The sequence below is a fragment of the Puntigrus tetrazona genome, chromosome 7, assembly GCF_018831695.1.
Source record: "Puntigrus tetrazona isolate hp1 chromosome 7, ASM1883169v1, whole genome shotgun sequence".
Lineage (NCBI taxonomy): Eukaryota > Metazoa > Chordata > Actinopteri > Cypriniformes > Cyprinidae > Puntigrus > Puntigrus tetrazona.
The window spans coordinates 22,091,260-22,114,563 of NC_056705.1; the positions used below are offsets into that span (position 1 = coordinate 22,091,260).

The following is a 23,304-nucleotide window of genomic DNA, read 5'->3' on the forward strand; positions in this document are numbered from 1 at the left end:
TATGTTTATATGGAAATGCAGACAAAATTATTAAGATAATTTATTAGATAAAAAATTCTGATGCTGTGCAACTGATCATTAAATGCTCTCATCAATGAATTTCTGTAGGCTGTTTTCACTAAAATGTGCAATGCAATGCTAAAACAAATGCAGTGTAATCGTCTCAGCTGAACACTTAATAGGCCTATAATACACACAAATCAAACTCATTTAAACTAATACATTCCTTCTAAGGTTATATAATGTTATTGTAATTCATTAGGGGTTTTGCTCAGATACAATGATCCCTAAACGAAGGGATACTGACAGAGAGGGAGCGCTCAGGACGTGTATGGCTCTTGACAGAACATAAATGTGTACGATAAATAATTTTTATGTTGTGCATTTTATATGTTGTTCAACCGATCGTTATGACAACAGCACATCATCGGGGGCGTGGTCACGCGTTCTCCTGCATCCGGGCCGTTCACGTCGAACTACACGGATAGCAAACCGGAAGTGCTGCGCGAAATTTGCAAGATTGGCAGAGTTGTGAAGACTTCAATAGGGAGCGCTGAAAATTAGGTAAATTCATTTCTCAATATTTGATCCATAACAGCTGTACTTTCCTTGTTCAGCATTTTGCTCACCGATCCGCACAAACCTCTATTCATACGGCAGGGCAACGCTTGCTAAAATTTCCGTTCTGTTAAGTCAAGATGAAACAGGTTTACAGCTAGTTAGCTTAGCTGACTATCGACTGGTCATAATCAGCAAATATATGCGGTTTCTGGCTTTTTGGTTTAACGCCATGACTGAGACTTACTCCACTGCGTCTTATTTAAATCGCACGCTTGAATGTTGACTCTGTTCTTGCTGGCTAAACGCACGGTTGCGTATCCAGATGTTGCGTTTCCCTAGAAACGCGGGGGAATCCGTCACTATCTCTCATGGGCAGGAGACTGGACGTGTAGCAACACAAGACAATGAAAAAGAAAGTAAACGTTTGCCATTTTACTAAAATACATGAGCGATTATGCAGTCAGACAGAAGATTACGGTCCTGCCACGGACAAATCGCACATAGACTACCATATGTATTGGCAGAAACCAGACTCTCCGTGCATTTTAAATAACCATGGTTATTTAAAATGCACGGAGTTACTTACTCGATGTCACAAAAATGGGCTTTGGGGTTCTTGACTGCAGTGCATTTTATATCTAAAACCATTCGTTTATTATTATTATTATTATTATTATTATTATTGTGCATGCGGTTTTATGACCTCTTATTGAGAGACCTGCATTTAATATTTATATATATATTAAAAAAAAAAAAAAAACATTTGTTTCCGTGTAGAATGGTTTCTCATATCCCTCCTACGTCACAATTTATTAAGTACCTTTTCTACAAATTGTCTTATTGCAGTCATTCTACCCATTTGCTAATGCGCTCATCAGAGGCATGCAGAGATCATTTAAGTTTTTCTCCCGACACTGCAGAGAGATTAGCAGAATCACATGACACCCTTGATCTCTAGTCCACCACACACTTTCATCTGCTTCATTCTGCAGATGATTCTGTGGCATCTCACTGTGTTCGTCAGCTGAGCACATCTGAACCATCTGGCTCTACTTGAAACAGAACTGATGATTATCACGTTTGCATTTTAAAATTTTATTTTTTATTTTTTAAATGAGGAATGCTACAGCTGGTATGAGCGATGTCTGGCACTCAGAATTACTGACCAGCCACAGATAAACTACCATGTGCATGGACAGAATATTGTTCACAATATAGTAAATGACTAAAATCTTGATTGAACCTTGTTTGTTAATAACTGTAAGCTCTTATTACACGAGAAAAGCACTAGCTATTGTTTTTATCCAGGTGATTATTGCTTTTTATTGTGGATTTCTTTATTTTAGAAAACGTGTAGTTTTTCACTTTGGTGGTTTCTTTAGATCTCTTGTTTTTAAAATCTCTTTAGGTTCTTTGTTTCTGTCTGAAGTGCTGATTGATTCACTGAGCGCAGCCTTGAAACAACTGTGAATGAGGCGCATTGTTTTTGCTGATGATCTTTTGAACAGGGCAATGAATTAGATGGCACTCTGGAGTTGAACAGGACAGATGCAGTTTGGTTAGAACCAAAAGATGTGTGATCGAGTATTGACATTTATCGTAGCCTAACTAGCGATCTAAGAATGACGAAAGCTTCATTACGATTTCTTTCACTATAAGCGATCTATAGCAAGATTGCTGTCAGCAGCAAGGCTAGATAACAGAGATGTTTTTAATCAGAGCGACGGTTAAGTGATCTGGTTTACTTCACACGAAAGCTGTTATCACATTATTTATAGATATGGACGTGAATGTCATAGCAGAATTAAGGCTGTCACACATGTTAGAAAATGTGAAACTGGCTCTTCTGGGGTTGAGGATATAAATAAGTGCAAAGGGTAAAACTGAGAACTCTTGTCAGTATACGGCTGGACGGCCACATTGCCGCGCGGCACCAAAGCGAAGGACTGTCACAGCAGATCACTGTCTGAGCCCTACTGACGCCTGCACTAGTAGCCCTGTGGCTACACACACACACACACACACACAGATGAAAAAATATGGCACATTCACTATGCCACGGAAATTTTTATACTAAAAGGTGAAGTACACAATGTAGCATAAGAAATAATAATATTATTAAGAATTTAGTTCTACAAAGCTGGACCCTTCTGACAGAACGTCTAAAAGGTTTTGCTGAGGGGATTGATATCGCAGCCATTGTGGTTATCCAGATTTAATTTATTTACATAGATACCTAATGACTGATACACGTACATAGGGCGCAACATAACCATGGAAGCACAAGCATTCAAACTGTCCCTTTAATGCGAGGCTAGTGAGGCTGTGTTTTTGCTGCTTCGTTGGTCCACTACATGATTTTCTCAATGAAACCTACTGGCAAGCTTTCAAATGAATGCATTATGTACTGTCTGGTAATTAATTGTTAGAGGTAGTTTGTTTACGGTGGATGAGCAGCTAGAGATTATGTGATCTGCAAAATTAATAATTCTGAATCATGCTTTTTTTTTAAAAAATAGACCCAGATTTCTAATTTAAAAGATTTTAATGCAACAATTTACCGGTTTTTGAATGTGATATTTTTGGAATGAAGACTTTCCCCTTAATTCTGCATTTGCTTCCTAGTCTATTAGCTATGTTATTTATGAATACAAATTTATCCTGAAAAATACATATATTATTCTTTTAAATCCCTGTAACACAAGAATTAAATAATTTTGCACTCCTTTATTTGCATCATTTTAAATGTAAACTACGAACTGTATCTAAGCCAGAAAACAAAGCTAATATTAGCCAGTTTCTAGTGACGTGTTATGTAAGTACTGTGCTGTATCATGAAATTTACTTCTGTTAAAGCGTTTTCAGCAGATTCATAGTTACCAAGACTGAGTTAGGAAACAAACTCAAACGACCTGTTCAGCATTTGTCATTGTGGCCGCTCATGTGAGTCAGTCATTCACTGAACATGCAAGTGTGCACGTGTGAAAATGCTACGTTTACCCAGGCTTCTGCTTTCACAGATCTTGGTAACATTGTGTGGTATTGTAATGTGCTGTTTTGTGTCTACCCGTTGTGCGTGAACTGTGTCGTTTTAGAGGACCATCATGTCCTCTGACCTGCTGGTGGACCTTCACGATGATCTGGGAGGAGACGACTCTCCTAGCGCTGCCCTGGACCAGCTCAAACTGGTACAGGACAAACAGTGGCCACCGGATGACCCTGTTAGCTTGAGCAAATCTGGTGAGTGCGTGGTGGTGGGAATTGTGCGTGGTTGTCTAACAGGATAATAGCGATTTTGAAATCTAGTTTAATTTAGCAAAATTATACTGATCTTTCCAAAGAATAAAGCAGTGCAAGAAAAAGGAAGTTGCTGTCAAGAACTCGACCATTTTATCATGAATACGATCATACGCTTGCTGTATTTTTAGAAGCAAGTGAAGCCAAAGCCTTCCCGTTGACATAATTGTCACGGCCTATTTAAGAGGCAGCAGAGAACTCAAGGAGTCATGCAGCATTACTCATACAGTACACACACACACACACACACACACACACACACACACACACATTCATGCTTACGACACAGGCATACACCCAGACACATTAGCAGAGCCTTACAGAGGATGACTGTGATTGGGCGGTGTGGTTGACGTCCAGTGTAATTGATTCATCACCTGCAGAGTTTAAAATCCACTTTATTAGGTTACTGGTCATTCAGAATTTCTGCTAGTTGCAACAAAAATATCAGAAATAAAGCAGGTGATCAAAATCATTGCTTATATTTGAAAACAATAAATAAGCCTGATTCCGAATCACTGAATAGCTTTCATGATATCCCTTTTTTTCTCTTTGAATGGCAAATTTACAGTCGGTCATTGTTTGTGATTACCATTAAAATGTATTTATTACACAAAATAATTAAAAACATAAAATATGAATAAATGGCGTATTCTGAGTGACTTTTGTTAATAAAATGGTATTTTGTTGTAATTTCCAAATACAGCTCACTTAAACTAATGATTAGTGTTGAAGATTAGCAGACTGTCCGTTTTCATCACAAAAAGTCAGCAAACTGAGTTTATCCCTCCATTGACATCTATAAAAAAATAAATAAATAAAAAGAAAAAAGTAAGAATGGTTCAGAAAAAAAGTGTTTTTGTTTAATCACACACTGGACAAGAAGTTTATGGCAGCAGTCCAAACAGTGAATACAATCACTTATATACAGGCAAAGGTCATCATTGACTTTGAATTCAGGTAAAAAGAGAAAGTATTATCTGTATTAATATTTTTAATATAAGGCATATACATTATTCAAGCCTGAAAACTGGCACCAGTGTATATACACCGTTCTTTTTGAGGGTCTAGCCCTCTTCATGCATTGTTTTGATGTTAAAGACTTATGTTTGAAGGACATGATATTTGTTACCAACCCCGGCTGATTTTACCTGCATTTGTTGGGTTAGTGGGTGTTCATTTCAAAACCTGATCATCTGGTTGAGCTAGGGCTGAGAGGAACGAGAGGATGACTTTTCTCAACCTATAGCCATATACTCTATATCTTTTGTTTGGGATATTTATATTTTTCCCCCTTTCCTGCAGCTTCAGATATTAAAAGCCTTGGTGGCACTTCACATCTGTCCTGGGACGACCCCTTCTACGACATTGCCAGACATCAGATTGTGGAGGTGGCAGGTATGGCAAGTGTTATGAAATGCACAAGCATCACTAGCTAGTGTTAATTCTGTTTCTAAAGTTTTCTGATGTATCTCTTTGTAGGCGATGATAACTTTGGTCGGAAGGTCATTGTTTTTAACGCTTGCCGTATGCCTCCCCAACATCAGCTGGACCACCATAAACTTCTCATGTAGGCATCGCTGCTCTTTTTTCATTTATGTGGTTCATTAGTAAATATATTAAGCTGGGTTCAATGCATCAGCTATGTTTTTTTTATAATTCTGCATTGCCTTTTTCCTGAATATGGGTGGTTGATTTGACTTGGTTTATTATTTGTTGAGATTATCACATGGAGATAAGCACAAGGCACTTGTGTCAAGTGCAGGGAACAAAATAAACATTAATAACTATCCCAGGAAAGAAATTGCAACACCCTATAAACCTTGGGCTTCCATAAACATTTCCCTTTAATTTTTGTCTATTCATACAGAGAAAACAGTTCATAAATAATTTAAATAATCTAATAATCATATGACTGACTAATGATTATAAAATTATTGCGTAAATAAATGATTATTATAAATTAATTGAAAAAACAAACATAAGTGACACAGTTTGCATGTGAGGATCCTTCACATCCTAATTTTTTTTTTTCAGTTCAGTGTTAAAATGAACAAGCTTATTTTTTTTATGATACGTTTTTTGACACTTCCAGAGATTGACTCAGTTTCTAGACTTTGTTTTAAAATGCAAAAAAAAGCATTGTACTGTGAGAAATATATTATTAACCGTATTATTTTCTTTTCATGTTCTCGTGGTTTTCCTTCCTCATTATTTTTACTTGAATGCTAACCACTTATATGCTGAGTTATAAACGAATCTCGTGTTCAATGAGTCAAAGCACCATAAGACAGTGTCCTAAGACAATAGTTTTTAATGAAGTGAAATCAAGGCTTAGTTTAGTTATCTGTTGTGATCTTCAAGCGTTGTAATGAAATCTAGAACAAATGTCTAGACTGAATTTCAAAATTACTCTGAAGGCAATAAATAAATTCCATCTAATGTGAACTGTCATGAGAGAAAAAGTTTTGAATTGATATGCATTTATTGTTATATGTGTGCAGGTATTTGAAGCAGACTCTTGATAAGTATGTGGAGAGTGATTATACCCTTATCTACTTCCATCATGGTCTGACCAGCGAGAACAAGCCCTCTTTAAGCTGGCTTCGAGATGCCTATCGAGAGTTCGACAGGAAGTAAGCGACGCTGTTGTTTAGTAGAGGCTCCTAAAATGCACGCGCAAGCAAACCTCATTGGTTGTCAAGCTTCATTATCGCTGTGTCTGTTGCAGGTATAAGAAAAATATCAAGGCGCTGTACATTGTCCATCCCACCATGTTTATCAGAACCATCCTTATTCTCTTCAAACCCATCATCAGGTCAGTGTCTCACTGTACTCAGTGTCATTTTATTCTTGCACTGATTGTGACCAAATGTGCTTATGTTCTCTTCACAGCTTTAAGTTCGGCCGTAAGATTAACTACATAAATTATTTGAGTGAGCTGGAAGAGATTGTGAAATGTGATCAGCTGGTGATCCCCAATAGAGTCAGAGAGTAAGAAATTCTATATATATATATGTAATCACACTGTTATTTGTTAGCCCAGATAAACAGTTCTTTAGAGCTGCATTCAAGAGATTCTTTGTGTAGGTATGATGATAAGATCCGTCTGTCCCTGAAGCCGTCTGTCGTCCCTGGACCGATCTCTCCCCCTCGCAGTCCTCCTCTTCCTTTCCAGCAGTTTGGGGTCCCACTGTCAGAGTAAGTTTCCATAACAGTTCCTCTCGAAGCTCGCACCGCTGCAGTATGGTTTTGACTGAAAGCATGGAAGTAATACTCATTGTATTTACACTTTATGATTTAGAGAAAATCTTGTGCATTTTTGGTTGTTTGTAATCAGATTGAGACACAGGGCGGCAGACACGGAGGGGATTCCACTAGTCATGCGTGATACTATTGGATTCCTGCAAGAGAATGGTAGGTCTTTGGGTCAAGTAAGATTTATAGCTCAGTCTAACTTCTACTTGCCTCTTAAAGTGAATGTATTGTATGTATTCACATAAGGTTGTATGCGCTAATAGTAGCATGTTTTTATTATAGAATAGTGTAAATGTATTTATTAGTCCTGTCAAACAATGAATAACCGTTAACTGCATTCAAAATCAAATTGTTTGTGTACTATGTTAATGATGTATACTGTATATAAATACACACATGCATGCGTGTATTTCATAGAAATATTAGGTTTATTAAATAATTGTAATATTAAATACAACAATTATACACATTACATACATGTACATATCTTCAAAATATGCTGCGTGTATATACATGGGTCAAAGACGAAAAAGGGTTTACACAAATAAAAGTGTAATACTGCTTTTTAAAAAAAGTTAGTTAATTAAATAAAAGTTAATTGCAATTTAGTTTTTTCTTCTTTGAGCCACAAATATTTCCCTGATTTACTTAATTTACCCACTAAAAGGTCATTCAGTGTAACAATCTTATGCATTTTTACAACAAAAATGTATTTGATACATTAAAAGACTTTTCACCCCAATTACTAATCAGTTGTAATTTAGTTTATTTAAAATTTTTTACACTATCCTAGGTTTTACCCATTTGTCAATAAGACTTTTTTTTACTAATTTAAAATACAATAAAATTTAATATTCTTCCTTATTCTTATTATATATTTTAATATGCAAAAAGTCAGATTAAGCATGTCGTTTGAATATTTCCGTAAGTATTGTGTTACACTGAATGGCAATGTAACACTATTTCAACCAAATTTTAGACATTTTAGTCTACAAAAACCTATTAGAAATTGTAAAAGTAGACACTCTTCTTACATTTAATGTGCTTTCTATGGGCATTTTTTTGATGCAAACATCTTAACGTCTTTGAACCACATACATAATAAATATACAAGTGTGTACACACACACACACACACACACACATATATATATATATATATATATATATATATATATATATATATATATATATATATATATATATATATATATATATATATATATATATATATATATATATATATAACGTAAACAAGAACTTTTTTTTTGGATGCAATTAATCATTTGACAATGCTATTTATTTGCTTCTTTAAATGGAGATTGTGAATTGTACTCCTGTCTTCATCGTAGGTCTTAAGACAGAGGGAATATTCCGGCGCTCTGCTAATGTTTCTTTGGTTAAGGAAGTTAAGCAGAAATATAACTCAGGTAATTTTGTGTGATGCTCTGAATACAGAAGAATTCTCACACATTTCCTGTTCGCAAGAATGATCGGCATCAGTCCTTAGAATGCTATGTATGTCTGTGTGCGTCTGTAGGAGAGGAAGTGAGTTTCTATCAGCTGGACGATGTCCACTTGGCAGCTGTGATCTTAAAGATGTTCCTCAGAGAACTGCCAGAGCCACTGCTCACCTATCAGCTCTACAACGACATTGTCAACTTCCACAGTGAGAACACAAAACACAGCGCACTCACATAGCAATACCAGCAGCTTCCAGAAAGCTCACACACACACACACACGTCTGTCCACACGCTGCACTGACATTTGTTAATCTATTGTTAAAACCACATTTTTTGCATGTAGACTGTTTACAATGAGCCTTGAAAGTGACATGACCACACACACATGCACACCGACTTTGTTTGCATTCGTTTTGTGTTATCAGATGTTGACACGGAGTCACAGGCAGAAAGGATTCAGAACATGCTGATGTCACTTCCTGAGGAGAACTATGCATCTCTGCGCTTCCTCATACAGTTTCTTGCTCAGGTAATACTAAACGTAACTGGCAATTTTTGTTTAGTTATTTTTAGTAACTATTCATATATGTGTGTGTATATATATATATATATATATATATATATATATATATATATATATATATATATATATATATATATATATATATATATATATATGTGTACAATTATTACACACATATATGTATATAATTATACATATATGTTAATTGTGGCCAATGTGTATTGAAAAAAAACATTTAATTTATTTATTATTAATAAATAAATGAATTTGAATGATTTCTGAAGGATTGGGTGATACTGAAGACTGGAATATTTTGAATTGTGTTAAAAAAAGAAAACTGTTATTACATTTTACTAAATTATTATATACAAGCCTTGATGAGTATTGAGACTTACTGATCCTAAACGTTTTATACATCTCTATACACTTTAATTTTGAATGTAAATTGTTATTGTTGAATTTTTATATTTTATGGAAAAAATGAAACACATTTCACACATATTTATTTCATTTTTTTATTTACAAAGAAAGAAATAATAGCTGATAATTATTCAAGAAACCTCAGGGCAGCCATAAATAGCCCTCCTAATAGCTGAATATTTCCTTCCTTCTTTTCCTTCAAGCCCTTAAGTATTTCTCCTTTTTTTTATTGATGTGCAGGTGTCTGCTGAGAGTGAAGTCAATAAGATGACCAATGCCAACCTGGCGGTGGTGTTTGGGCCCAACTTGCTGTGGGGGCAGGATGCTTCCATGACACTCAGCGCGATCGGACCAATCAACAACTTCACCCGCATCCTGCTCGACCTGCATCAGGAGGTCTTTATCCAGTGAGGAGTGGGAGAACTTTTGACGATGACTCCTCTCTGGTTATTGTCCCTCCCCGTCCCATAGCCTTGCTCCTCTGTTGCTGTGTCCCGTCCTTCGTGTCTCCCTCAGTATTGCCAAATGCATGAGTATTTTAACTGGGTGAAGCAATGAAAAAAAAAGGATACTGGAGGGCACAGAGTGGTCAAGCTGTCACAAACGTTTAGGCTGTGATCAAATTCTGACAATCGTCTTCTTTTCTCTCCCGCGGAAGTCATGTAGCTGTTGTCAGACGTAATGGTACTGCACAGGCACAAGAGTTTTTTTATGGTCTGTTGGCAGAGGCCTATATCAATAAACCAACAAAGTGTACAGCTAGCTGCTTTAGCTTGTATGTTTTGGTGGCTCATCAGCTTGGTTTGGATATTGTTTGACTTGACCGAATCCATTTCAGCTCTTTTTTTTTTCTAAGAAGTAAAATTCGACTACATGCACATGTCCTCATTTTTGTAAGCCAGGTTTGGCACAAGCTAGTATAAAGCACTACTCAAACTTGAAACACTTATTTTAAACATGCTTATTTCTTATTACATAAAATATATATTATGTATTATCTCAAAGAACTTTCATTCAGTCTTCATTCATATTATTATATCATTATATTAATTTTTTTTTTTCTGTAATCTTTTGTGGAGTCTCAGTGAACAGGGCAGGTGCTTGTGGCCAGCAACAAATTTCCTGATGCTGAAACAGAAAAAGAAAAGTTATTTTTCGATCAAAATCTGTATGCGTGGAGTTGTGTGTAATTTGTGGTCTGTTCAGTAATTCCGTTGTATTGTTCTTCCCCAGACATATTTATTTTGGCCAAAGATTATATGGTTAAAATGTTTGTGTGATCAATTAATATATTTGTCTGTCGGGGACGGTGCCATTACATGTGAGGGCGCATTTGAAACGAAAGCCCAAATCAAAACATAAATAGCAAAGAACAATTAGATGTCATTTTGTCCTCTTAGTAAAATTGTGCTTTTATCTATGAGGAAACATATCATAGTGCAATGCGTTATTGCTGGAGTGCATAAAATCCAAGTACAGCAACATTGTAGTTGTATCACAGGGCTCTGTACGTGGTGGCTTTAATTTTATGATTAATGAATTTGAATCGTACGGATTTCCCACAATTGGTTTCGTGGGTCTTAAGAACCATAAAACAGGTACTTGGGCACTGTTTATTTAGCACTAATGAGTTAAGTGTCATATGCCTTGATATTGAATTGTAACTGTTTACTGTGTCATGTTAACGTCCTATTCATGTCAATACATCCGAGCATTGACATGTGGACCAGTGGCTTAAATAGTTTTAGACAAGCGCCCTCAAACCCAAGTGTCTGTGTGCCTTAATAGAGTGAACTGGCGATGATCTTAGCTGTTAAAATACCTTTTCTCTGGACAGATCTGTGAACTTTGTGCCATTTTGTTGTACCTGTATCCAAACATCTACCCGTTTACCTGTACTATGTAGACTGTGTATTTCTGGTTTCCAGGTGGAACTTTGCATCACTTCTTTTGTGAAGGTTCTTCCATTTTGGCTGTTAAAGTGTATTCTGTGCTTTTGAAATCTTTACTTTTGTATATCATGTTGTGATTTCAGAGTAATAAATTGTTAGAGATGGTGTACTATTTTATCCCCCCCCCTGGAATGTTCCCTGGATGTGGTGAACAAATGAAAACACTTTTACCACAGTATCTTAACAAAGCAGATATCTAATTTACGTATTTGTCACCAAAATACGTACCCTGTGAGTATAAAAAAAAACTAACTAATTACAAACACTGGTAATTACATCTTATTTTGGAACATGATCATTGCAAAACAACCTCATCTAGAAAGTGCAGAAATTGTATATAAACTAATACATGATTACAAAGGTCACACATGCTGTTTTTTGTTCAATTTATGTATTAAAAATATACATGTTTGAGGTAGGCTTCATATAAAATGGATGCGTTACACTGGATGGAATTGTGTTACTTGAAGTTAGAAAAACAGGCAGTGCCCTGCTTATAAATGCGCCTGTGTGTGTATTTGGCAGAGCAGAGATGTAGGTAATGGTAATTCATGTGCATGCCTGTAATGTGAAAGGGATTGCGTGATTATGTGTATGCACTGTTCCTGTAGGGAGGAGATTCTCTGGCTCCTCACACCCAGCTGAAGCTCAGTTTCAGGGGCAGTAGAGCTGACCAGAGGATACAGAGCCTTGCTGACCTACAGGGAACACAAAAGTTCATTTAACTTACATGCAGTACTTCCACATACTCAGTGCAGTGGTATTTACCTGCTCCAGGCCGCTGAAGGCCACCCCAAGGTTCACTCCATTCCGGAAGAACGTCAGCGTCCCAGCGCTCAAGTCCAGCAAAACCCCGATGACGGTATTCGTTTCATAAAACGGCTCTGTGTATTTACGACTTCTCCCATCATGCCAGATGAAGCCTTTGTATGACAGACCCCAACTCTCACTGTCGATGCCTTTGAAGCAAGAAACAGGTCTATCAGAACAACGGTTTTATTGATTCAAAGAAAAAAAACTTTGTGTGCTTTTTCTGGGCCCTGGTCGTTCTGTACTTTTCCTCCCTTGTTTACCTAGGAGGTGTTGATGGGACAAAAATTCACCACAGATAATTAGATGATGTAATTCGCTTTTAGGTTGTCGAGTACAATCAGCCCGAGGGAGAATATGTCTGTTCTGAGTGGAGCTGGGCTGGGCTGATTTGGTTAAAGATGAAAAGGAGTACTCCCAGGAGGAACACATGGAAGCCCGTTTCCGTCACATAAGAACAAATCGTGCTTTAAAAAGATAAAAAGGCGGAATTATGACATAGTAAGTCTTTCTAAATTAAAAGTCAGAGTTGAATTTAAGCATTTTCTTAGGGTAGAACGTGATGTCGTAATTTCGACTTAATATATAATAATTTCGATATGTTGTCGTAAAAATTATGACTCAATTACATTTTGACTTTTTAAGGCATTTTTTTTTCTTAGTGGCGCAAATGGGCTTTTCAAGTGGAACATGACTCACCTATGAGGTTAACAAACTTTTGATCCCCTGTGTGAAGAAGTGCATTTTGGGTACCGATCCCCACCATCACAGAGCTCCCATACGGAGGCTCAAGGAACTCTATCTCCCAGTAATGCTCACCATGAGTGAAACCTTTACACGGAAATACGTTATTCTTATCAGAATAAAATAATATCACAAAACATGATACTTTTGAACGCTATCATAAAATATATCACAGCGCATGACATTTATCCTCAGGCCAAGAAGCAATACTCTACTAGAGCATAATAAAAGCCTTACTAACGTTACACTTGCTCGTTAAATATTAACTTGAACCAGGCTCGACGGGAAGGAAACTAGTACTTAATGTTCAACTACTTATCACTGAACGTCTATACTCCTAAAACAGTATGGTATCAGCCTGATGAAATGTAACGCTTTAATAACACAACTACCGGCTTTAGAAGAACAAAAACAGCGCTGGTCCGTTCACTCACTAGTCTCACCTTTGGTGCCTCTGACTCCAGCAGTACCTTGACTGTCCAGCAGAGAGCTGACATGAAAATAAACGGCTTGTCGACACAGAGAAAGATGAGCATCAGGAGATTTACTGTCCGGATCCCATTCCCAACTCTCCCGGGTGTGACCTCGAAAAGAGCGCAACATTTGCTACAACACACAGCGTACATGCCTATCAATGTCTGTACAGTAAAAAAACAAACACTTATACACCCAATGTACCCGTTACCAAAAGCAAAAACAGTTTACTGTAATTCGAACATTTCTAAATTAATATACACAAGTAATTATTGCATACAGACAACGAGTGTACTATGCGGCAATATCTAGCCAATTTTATAAATTTTTTTTCAGACAAGCGAGCACATCACGTATACCATGGAGAAAAATACGTGACTTACCAAGTGTACACCAAGTTATGTAATCCGAAGTGTAACGAAGAAGAAACTTGAACTTTCTTTTAGGCACTTAAAAAGACGCTTTTAAAATAAGAGTAAAGGCTACACGGTCAGGTTTCCTATGGGTGTTCAGCAGCTGGACGATAGAAAAACATTTCACAACTGCTGTCAAAACACCACTGGATTTCTCCAAATATGGAAGAAGGCGTGTATTTTGGGGCTCATGAATTTTAAACAGCCTCTGCTGACGTTGCTAGGTAGCCTTCCAATAACGCGCCCTAATTAATATTCATAAGACAAACCTTCGCCATTCCCATTGGTCGAACGTCGAGCTAGCGAATATTCATTAGCTTGTGAACGCCCAGGTTTGCCCGCGCGAGACGCGATGTTTTCGAGCAGTTCAAAAACAAAAACGGGTCTGTTTGAAATAAATCAGTTTATTACACAACATTTACATGCCATATTAACAAAGTGAGGAGAGAAAGAAGACACTTAAAATAATAAAAGAAGGTCCAGCTCCTAATGACTTGCCAACATAAGCTTTAAAAAAAAAATGCATTCCTCACGGTTTAAGAACTGTCCCTAATAATAAAAAGAAAAAAAAGAAAAAGAAAAGTTATGGTAAAATGCCTTTACGTGAAGCAGGTAAGCAGACAGACTCACAATTCACTGTTGTCAGTGTTCACTGTAGTGTTGTTCATGTTTAATCCTATAAAGCAAAATTTATTCACATACATATTCTCAGATTATTCATGTTTTCCCTTGAAATAACATAGATAGAGAATTCAGACGGTGCCAGTGGTACAATGAGAGAAATCTGCTTCGGTGACTAGTCAGTGAACTGCATTTGGTGTTGTGATGAGCAAAACAAAAATAAAGGCTGGTACAGGTTTATACATTCATTACAGTGAGCTTTACTTACACAGTTCTGCTATTTTAATAAATACAAGGGTTGGAAATTTAATGTTGCTCTGTTCCTGTAACAGATGCTGCTCTCCTCATACCTCAGTTCACTATTTTTCTTGTATGATGATTCTCTTCATAGCTCATTGCACAAGGAAAAAACTGACACAAAACATGGTTAATGCAGACATCCAATGAGGGATGCTTCAGTGAAGGAAGCAAGAAGAGTAAAGAAGTTGTGAAGGATGCAATCTCTGGTTTATTGTAGCGTGTCCACAAATGCATCAAACTCGTCGATGTTCTTCTCATAAACGGCCAGTTTCTCTGGAAGAGAGTCCTGCAAAAACGCATGTTCACTGTATCAAACATCTAATAATGAACACATCACATTACTATACACTATGTCATGTGTCATATACGTCATGAATGTGAATAAGTCACCCAAAGTATAATTTATATACAGATTCTGTTTTGAGAGAGCTACATATAAACAGAACTTGCAATTATTTTAATGGCTCTTGATTTGAAACATCCACAAAATAAATCTTTTTATTTAAGACTTTAACACCAACCCTGATTTGGTGCAATGTAATCTGCAATGTAATCCTACCTACAGTACATGAATACTCTCCTCTGTCTCTACTCTATATGTTCGCATGCCTTTCATGCTTTAAAAGGATAGTTCACCCAAAAATAAACATTTTATATTCATCTGCTTCCCCCCAGGGCATCCGAGATGTGGGTGGCTTTGTTTGTTCAGTAGAACGCAAATTAAGATTTTTAACTCAAATGTAAAAGAGTCAGACATGGCGCTATATCAAATAAATTATATCTGTATCTTGCACAAACGACTGTTTGGTGTGTCAATGTATCACTAAAGAGTTTAATTTGGATTTGTCTGCATAATTTTATTTTTATTTTTATAGATTGTGAGCCCACTGACTTGATTTATACATTGTGTTTTACTAAAGAAACAAAGTCACCTACATCTTGGAAGCCCTGGGGTCGGCAGATAAACATCAAATTTTCATTTTTGAGTTAACTATCCTTTTAAAGGTCAACCTGTCCCATATAGACAGCAAAAATGTTCGGTATGTGCTTTGACAAGAATTTGTTTGTTTCTTACCAAATCTTCAGCCATAGACTGGGCGCTGACATCAATGGACAGGCTTGCGAGTTGAGGAGGGTTTTGAAACTCTCTATAGAAAGTTCCCAGATCCATTGGCAGAAGGTCATCCTTAGAGAATGCTGGTTTCTGCTTGGCACACAAACAAATACTTAGAACAATATCTGGTCCTGGAGTCACTGGTATGTAGAGTTTAGCTGCCACTTAAATTTTGAAGATTTAAGTTTTTTTTTTCATAAGAGCTAGTCTTTTCTTGTTTTGACTTTTCTAGTAACATTTGTATTGATTTTAGCCCAGCAGTCTAGAGCTCTGATCAACACCAGAACAGTGCTGCTCTTTCATGCAGAAAAAGACTTAAAAATATAACACGATCGAGCAGGTCTCTTGGGGCCTCTCTTAAGCAACATCAACTCACTAGCTTCAAAGACTTCCAATTGGTGTGGGATGCTGCATCATTCAGCATAGTGTATTCATGAAATAAAAATAAAGGAGAGTCAGGTCGTCTTCAGATATATTAAACATCAAGCATATGCAGCTATCTCTCAGGTCAGAGTCTAAGTTTCTTTTCTTTTCTTTTTTTTAATGAATAATTGACTAGACGCTCTGTCAAGGGCTTGATAAAAGTGTATTGATAATTCTATTTTTATTATTATATATTGGTGCACTTACAAATTCAACCATGACAAAGTCGTCTTGCGGTTGGCCCCCACTTTGGCTCGAGTTGTTTGAGTGCAGGCTGCCTTGCAAGGGAGATGAAGGAGCCGGGGAAAGAGGAGGGTGCACCTGCAAGCAGAGAAAAATACTTCTAAATCACACACACAAAAAGGCCATTTGCAAGGCAGTGGGTTTTCTTAATTTGAAATGCATAGAAAGTATGGGTGTTTTCCGTTTTCAATACCATTGGGTCATTCTCCTCTAGATCATAGGCTCTTGGAGCGAATGCAGCAAAAGGAAGATCCAAACTGGTTGTTGTCACCTGAGTTACACACACATACACAACATCAGAACACATTTTTACACCCCAATGAACATGACAGTGACTTTACAGTAATACTTATCAGTAATATTTCTTGTATTATTTATTTATTACTAGTCTGGACTGAATATTATTACCAAATCCAAGCTTAATATATACACTATCCTGAAAAAAAGAATGCATTAAACTGAAAAGTCACAGTTACAACAATTACATTTGAAAATGTAACAAAATATTTCTATTTCAATTAAACGCTGTTATTTTGATCATAAAATTCATTAATATTCTGTTTTGCCTTCACAAGAATTTCACAACACATCAAAACAGAAAATGTTTCTTTTAATTTTCAGTTTACTGTTTAATTTATTACATTTAATTTAGCGAGCATATAAAACTCTTTTCAAAAACATTTAAAAATTTAATGCAGATTCATGTAGAATCTTCATGCAGATTTTCATGAGAATGTATGCTATTAGCAACTTTTTCAAAGTAATTTTTATTTTCCAAGTTATTATATTATATATTATTAATGTATTCTAACCTGAGTGGTAGCTTTGTTGACAAAAGCCCCAACTTTCCTGGTGAAGGTGGTCTCTAGAGCATCAGAGGGGGACGCCGTCTTCACCTCACTACCACACACATACACAAACATGGAATCAAAAAAAAAAAAAAAAAAAAATCAGCATTGAACATTCTGAATCTCCTCACACTCTTACCTACTACAGGATGCGGGTGGTGCCAGCTGAGGGGATTGTCCAGTGGGGCATGAAGGGATACGACCATGCTCGGCCGCAGTGCCATGATTAGGCTGAGCCGGCACCTGTGGTACTCCACCTTCTTTGCTGGGCACAACCATCTGATTAGGAACACACACGCACATACACACACACACACACTTCTGTAAACAGGCGAAAATAATTCCAAGCAGCTATTCTACATCAGAAGGGATGAGAGGAATGAAGTTATGATAGGGAAAGTGGTTCTTTTGCACTGGCGTGATGTGTCCGTACCTGGTGAGGATGTGCAGGAGCAGCACAAGCTGTAGGATGACACAAATCCACAGTTCCCAGGGCAGGAGTCTGATAGGACAGGCGAGAGCTGTACAGCTGAGAGACAGAGAGAGATTCATATCACAATAAGAGTCAAATGTCGGATCAAGATGTCTTTTTAAGTCTGGTCCTGTATAACGCTCACTGCAGAGCAGAGAGCAAGAAGGATCAGAGTAGTTATCAGAGCAAACACACGGATGCTTCAAGTGAAACAGCAGGCAGGTCAGCTCAAGGAGAAGGCAGCAGTGATTGTGTGCGTTTGCCTGAGCAGTGCTCAAACAATCTCTTGTGTGAGTGATACTGTATAATCCTCTTCATTAAAGGGTTATACAAGGTTATGAAGGGTAAGCAGTGGAGTATAGGTTACTGGGGCAGGGCACACACTTGTTTTTTACTTTAATTAATCTATCAGCTGCATGCGTGTACACACACTTCTCTCTCACACACACTGGACTCACTTGCTGTGAGATGCCAAGCCCCATGAGGGGAACCTTCAGTGTGGCCATCAGAGTCGGCTTAGGTGTCTTAAAATGTGCCTGACTTACTGTACACACACACTACATGCACACAGAAAGAAAGAAAGAAAGAAAGAAAGAAAGAAAGAAAGAAAGAAAGAAACAAGGGCAACAACAGAAATGAAAGCACTACCACAGAAAGAGAAAATAGCTAGAGATAGAAACTGATTCCATGGTCGCATACAGTAAAAGATTTTAAAGTTAGTTTTCTGCACCCTCAATTTTGGCACTGAAGCAAGTACACCAAGACCAGTATTATTTTAGTATTATTTCTATACTATTTAAATATATATATATTTTTTTTTTTTTTCATTTTGCCTTTGTTTATTTTAGCTTTATGTCAATTAGCGAATTTAGATAACAAAAGCAACACTGATCAAGACAGCAGACTAACCAAAAAAAAAAAAAAAAAAAAATTACACAGTATAGGGAGGATATATATACCATACTTAGCAGCAATCTCAAATTATAGTCATGGCTATAATCACATTTAAAGACATGTTCATCGGGGAACTGCTGAAAGAAACTCATGAATGAAAACAGCTTATCCATTGTGAGAGGCTGACAGTTAATCTCTTAATGACAGGCTGGACTGCACCTGTACTGAAGCCAGGCTTCTACAAGAAAGGTGGTGAAGGGTTGTTTTTAATGGGAGAGATGGAAAGGTGATAAAGATGGCATTACCTGTGATGGTGGGGAGGTGGAAAAGGACGTGGTGCACACTTCCTGAGAGTCTTCTATTCCTGCATACGTCCCTCCCTCATCTTCTCCAGGTGCTCTAAAAGAAAAAAAGAAAAGAGCTGGTTAGAGGTCAGAGGTTTGAAAGATTTTTTAAATGTTGTGGACATTAGTCTCTTGTGCTCTGTGTAATTAACCAAAATTACAGTTAAAACAGTAATAATGTGACATATTTTAACAACTTAAACCATCTTAATATATGTTACAATGTAATTTATTTCTGTGATGATAAAGCTGAATTTTCAGTTGCCATTCCTTCAGAAACTATTCTGATATGCCCATTTGTTGCCAATCTGCCAATTATGAATGTTGAAAGCCGTTCAGTACTTTTTGTATATTGTATGTTTTTTTTTACAAAATTGTTTGATTTCAAAATAGAACTGTTTTGCAACAATGCAAAAATATTCATTTTCAGTTTGATCAGTATTTGTCTTAGTGAATAAAAGTATTCATTTAAAAGTATTTGAAAAAAAAAACAAAACCTCTGAACAGCAGATTATTTTTACGCACCTGTAACTGCAGGGATGCATGTGTGCCATATTAGTGAAGGGGCGCTCCACAAAATGATCAATGATGATACCCATGATAGGGCCTGTCCTCTCAAATTGCCTGAGAGACACACAACAACAATATTTTGTACAACACTTCTATAAAACTACCTAAAATATTCAAATACTTAACTCAAATGTAAACACCATCATCTTAATCACAATCCAAAACAAAGAAGGGTTGCAAGTTTTTGATTTAAAATGCAGCAATATAGCATTTCCCTAGTTACAACTCTAAACAAAGCAGCGCTGCAGTTGAAACTATTTTAATATGCCTTAAACGGGCCATACGAAAAGAAAATACCATCTAATCTATTCTGAAGCCAGTCAATTTGCCTCTCCAAACGTCCCCTCTCTCAATTCAGCACAATTTTCTTCACATGGTGAACATGGTGCTCTGTCTTTTCTCCTCTTTGTATAGTGACCTCTGCCAGGTATGATAAGCAATCATCATTATTCTTTCATTTTTATTCAGCCTTTATTCTGGCATTAAAAGGATTACCCACATCTCTTTGATCACAGTATACATTTTAGATACATTTACCCACCTAGTGGGTTCGTCATAAGAGGCAAGGCTTATAAGCGCATATGATCAAAGCCACTTTGATATGATTGACATTATGAGCAGCGAATGAGCTTCCTCTGAGTCAGAACAGCAGTCGGGGAAGAGAAAACACAGACAGACAGACAGACAGAGCTTAACGCAGGGTCAAGGCTTGAAGTGATACAGCATTAGCTACCGGAAACATTGTTTTTGCATTATTGTAAGGGGTAGGGTTTAGGGTTAAAGTAGATCTAATATGTAGAACATTTAATTTAGTGTAATTTAAAGGAAAATGTATAAAAATGAATACATATTTAGAAATATGAAGTAGACGTGTAAATACATCAATACTATATATTAAAAAGTGCACTTTTAGACATTAAGCCCTAATGGATGCAGTTCAGTGAAGATGTGTGGACACAAATAATCTGCAGTAGATGTGACTGAATATGTTTTTTTAATACTGTTAATCCAATTACTGTTACTGCAACTGTGTTTTATCGTAATGGTGGTCCAATATCGAAGCTGGAGTCTTTAATCTTTATAATGATAAACAGTTTGTCCAGATCAAGTAGTTTTAATGTGCTGTGAATGTAGGTCAATCTGAGGTTTGCGTTGACACCTGCACAACGAGTTACGGTCGACTCTCAATTCACGATGCTGTCAACGTTGCTTAGGCACTTGTAACGATACATGTTTTTTAATTAAGTCATACCAGTTATGTAATTTAAAACTGTTTATTGCCCAGCACTTGCATACAGGAAAATGTAATACATACCTTGAAGACATAAGGGCCAAATTAGTGCGATATGCACAGGATAAAGTGATGGTGCCTATAGGAGTGCCTACAATACCCACTCGCACTGTCTGGAACCCTGCAGAGAGAAGCGAAAAGATACTACAGAACATCTACATAGCCTTTATCAGTACTATGAAGAGAGCTCTTCAAACTATTACCTTCCCCGAGACCTGTCAGCTGGACGTCTCCAAAATAGATCCTATCAAAGAGATACTAATAAACTCTGACTGTACATAACATCCTTTTTCAGTGTAGAAGAAAGTGTATTGAGTACCTGTAGAGTATGACATAGTCATGCCCTTGTTTACGTGAAAGCTTGTAAGCAGGTGTCACCCTTGTGATGGCCAGCAAAGACTTGAGCAGCAGAGACAGCCGATTATAAACTGTATAGGACACTTTAATGTCCTTATCACACCTGGAAGAAAATGTAAACCCGAGTTATGCCCCAGTATAATAAATATTGATACATTACCATACATTACCAATCTCAACATAGAGCAGTTCGCAGTGTATGGTGAACTGTGAGCTTACTTTTCATTCATTTCCAAACACCACGTCTCCAGCTCCATGGAGTCCCCCTGCACGAGTAAACACAACTTCTTAATACTCAAGTAAATCTATTTGTATTAAGTTGGGCATTTCTCTTTTTTCATTTTTTTTTATATTGATGGAGAACTAAAAGAAAAACTAGACCTCTGAGGTTTTGAGGGAGATCTCCACACACATGGATCGGCCGATGCCAGGTAGCTGTCCAGCAAGAGCTTTTTTTGCTTCATGAGTCACCTCTGGGATGTCTTTTATTGCCAGATTAAACTAAATAAAAACAAGAAAACAACCAGGCATGTGGTCTAATGTTAGTTATGATGTAAATAAAACAGGACGATTGTATTTGAAGTGTCCAGTATGTTTCTTACCCAGTCTGATCCTGTCGGTGACGAAGATGAGCAAGTGCTGATCTTCTCTCCAAGCCGGGCTTGAACTATAACTTGCACTGTCTGAAAGTCACACATAAAGCAAAGAATGTCATCATCCTGTCACCTGGGATACCAGATTTCATGCATGATAATATACCCTTAGCATTTAGCCTTAAAATACGCTGTGACATTTAACGCAATCACCTTCAAGGCAAAGAATTTGATGAATTTATCCAAGTCTTTCTTGTCCTGTGGGCTCAGATCGCTATCCATTGTCGCACGCACCTAAGAAATACACATTACAGACCGTTTCCTCAGTGCACAGTGAAAAAGCCAATATAAGTAGCCCAATATTTGAAAAAGCACATCATGCATATAACAAAAAATCAGACGATGTAGTAAGGAAAGAATGAGTCTATTATTATTCTTTTTTCTCCATAGATGTAAAACCTTACATTTACATTTAGTCATTTAGCAGACACTTTTATCCAAAGTGACTTACAATTTGGGAAAAACTTGGTTCACAAATTCCTAATCAACAAATAGACACAATATATTTGATATTCAACATAATGCAATGTCATAGATCACTATTTTCCAAAGACACAAAATTAGGTAAGTTAACCCCTTTCGGCTCGATATTCAACGAGTATTCTTTAACCTTACACTTTGTGAGATTGTGTGCCTTTTATAGTCTAGAGGGAAAAATAAGGCGTGAGGATCATCTTGCACCATCCTACTCCAATAATAGTAATAATTAACGAATTTACTTGTGTCCAACTGTCAGTTATACTGTCACGACTTTACGGCAACATTTAAACATGTTCTGAATAGAAAACAACAATACAGCACTAATAAGTTACACAACACAGCACTAAAATACCTTTATAGCAATCAATGTCAATTGACAGCTGCCAGTTCATCTGACTCGAGATCTGGAAACTGCAGACCTGCCATTTCTTTCCCACAGCAAAACATCTCAAATTGTTACTTATTATCTGTGCAGTCAATGCTAACCCCTTAGCAAAACATGCGCATATACTTACAGCTCATCACAGAGCGGAGATTCAACAGAAACACGCAGAATATGACGTTAAGTGTGCAATACACCGTGGCCGATAGCGTGAAATGATAAAATACAGCATAAACGACTCTATATTTTCAATTAATCACATCGTAGCACCACAACGTCGCACACTGACAGGCGCCCCATTTCTTGTTTATTTTGCTTGTTTGGCTAGGTCAGGAATGACGTGTTGCCTGTACCGATTCAACCACGCCATTTTCGTTGTTTTTAAAATTTGAATGAA

General features: G+C 37.0%; 3 protein-coding genes across 7 annotated transcripts; 1 reads left to right on the forward strand and 2 right to left on the reverse strand.

Annotated features, from left to right (window-relative positions):
- The first annotated feature begins 418 nt into the window (after positions 1-418).
- arhgap1 (Rho GTPase activating protein 1) lies at positions 419-11,583 on the forward strand. Its single transcript, XM_043243279.1, has 13 exons — positions 419-564; positions 3,657-3,801; positions 5,164-5,256; positions 5,341-5,428; positions 6,363-6,494; positions 6,590-6,676; positions 6,754-6,852; positions 6,949-7,059; positions 7,199-7,275; positions 8,468-8,545; positions 8,656-8,784; positions 9,005-9,108; positions 9,763-11,583. The coding sequence occupies exons 2-13, from the start codon at positions 3,666-3,668 to the stop codon at positions 9,931-9,933; spliced, it is 1,305 nt and encodes a 434-aa protein (XP_043099214.1). The 5' UTR covers positions 419-564; positions 3,657-3,665; the 3' UTR covers positions 9,934-11,583.
- A 71-nt stretch (positions 11,584-11,654) lies between these two features.
- Positions 11,655-14,070, reverse strand: si:dkey-23n7.10 (SPRY domain-containing SOCS box protein 3). 3 transcript variants are annotated; one of them, XR_006251257.1, is made up of 6 exons: positions 13,886-14,070; positions 13,472-13,634; positions 12,984-13,115; positions 12,548-12,751; positions 12,243-12,433; positions 11,655-12,172 (listed from the first exon to the last, which is right to left on the reverse strand). XR_006251257.1 is itself a non-coding variant. In XM_043243280.1 (5 exons), the coding sequence occupies exons 2-5, from the start codon at positions 13,629-13,631 to the stop codon at positions 11,969-11,971; spliced, it is 696 nt and encodes a 231-aa protein (XP_043099215.1). In that variant the 5' UTR covers positions 13,632-13,634; positions 13,886-14,068; the 3' UTR covers positions 11,655-11,968. The 3 variants fall into 3 exon arrangements, 2 of the variants coding, with proteins under 2 accessions (XP_043099215.1, XP_043099216.1); XM_043243280.1 differs by lacking the exon at positions 12,548-12,751 and having other exon boundaries at positions 13,463-13,634; positions 13,886-14,068; XM_043243281.1 differs by lacking the exon at positions 12,548-12,751 and having other exon boundaries at positions 13,886-14,066.
- A 231-nt stretch (positions 14,071-14,301) lies between these two features.
- Positions 14,302-23,242, reverse strand: atg13 (ATG13 autophagy related 13 homolog (S. cerevisiae)). 3 transcript variants are annotated; one of them, XM_043244645.1, is made up of 18 exons: positions 23,041-23,242; positions 22,199-22,279; positions 21,995-22,075; positions 21,774-21,893; positions 21,612-21,658; positions 21,355-21,495; positions 21,239-21,279; positions 21,060-21,156; positions 19,700-19,798; positions 19,136-19,229; positions 18,395-18,493; positions 17,898-17,993; positions 17,604-17,743; positions 17,429-17,516; positions 16,810-16,887; positions 16,581-16,694; positions 15,912-16,040; positions 14,302-15,122 (listed from the first exon to the last, which is right to left on the reverse strand). In XM_043244645.1, exons 2-18 carry the CDS (start codon positions 22,265-22,267, stop codon positions 15,045-15,047), a joined length of 1,611 nt encoding a protein of 536 aa, XP_043100580.1. In that variant the 5' UTR covers positions 22,268-22,279; positions 23,041-23,242; the 3' UTR covers positions 14,302-15,044. The 3 variants fall into 3 exon arrangements, with proteins under 3 accessions (XP_043100580.1, XP_043100581.1, XP_043100582.1); XM_043244647.1 differs by lacking the exon at positions 14,302-15,122 and adding an exon at positions 16,327-16,358 and having other exon boundaries at positions 15,911-16,040; XM_043244646.1 differs by lacking the exon at positions 18,395-18,493 and having other exon boundaries at positions 23,041-23,241.
- Between the last annotated feature and the right edge of the window lie 62 nt (positions 23,243-23,304).

Coding starts and splice junctions, on each gene's coding strand:
- arhgap1 (XM_043243279.1), top strand. CDS start 3,666: ATGTCCTCTGACCTGCTGGTGGACCTTCACGATGATCTGGGAGGAGAC. Junction 7,276..8,467: donor TGGATTCCTGCAAGAGAATG/GTAGGTCTTTGG, acceptor TCTTCATCGTAG/GTCTTAAGACAGAGGGAATA. Junction 8,785..9,004: donor CGACATTGTCAACTTCCACA/GTGAGAACACAA, acceptor TTGTGTTATCAG/ATGTTGACACGGAGTCACAG.
- si:dkey-23n7.10 (XM_043243280.1), bottom strand. CDS start 13,631: ATGTTGCGCTCTTTTCGAGGTCACACCCGGGAGAGTTGGGAATGGGAT. Junction 13,116..13,462: donor AGGCACCAAAGGTGAGACTA/GTGAGTGAACGG, acceptor TTCCGTGTAAAG/GTTTCACTCATGGTGAGCAT. Junction 12,173..12,242: donor CCTTCAGCGGCCTGGAGCAG/GTAAATACCACT, acceptor TGTTCCCTGTAG/GTCAGCAAGGCTCTGTATCC.
- atg13 (XM_043244645.1), bottom strand. CDS start 22,267: ATGGATAGCGATCTGAGCCCACAGGACAAGAAAGACTTGGATAAATTC. Junction 21,894..21,994: donor CACCGACAGGATCAGACTGG/GTAAGAAACATA, acceptor GTTTTTATTTAG/TTTAATCTGGCAATAAAAGA. Junction 21,659..21,773: donor TCTCCCTCAAAACCTCAGAG/GTCTAGTTTTTC, acceptor TTACTCGTGCAG/GGGGACTCCATGGAGCTGGA.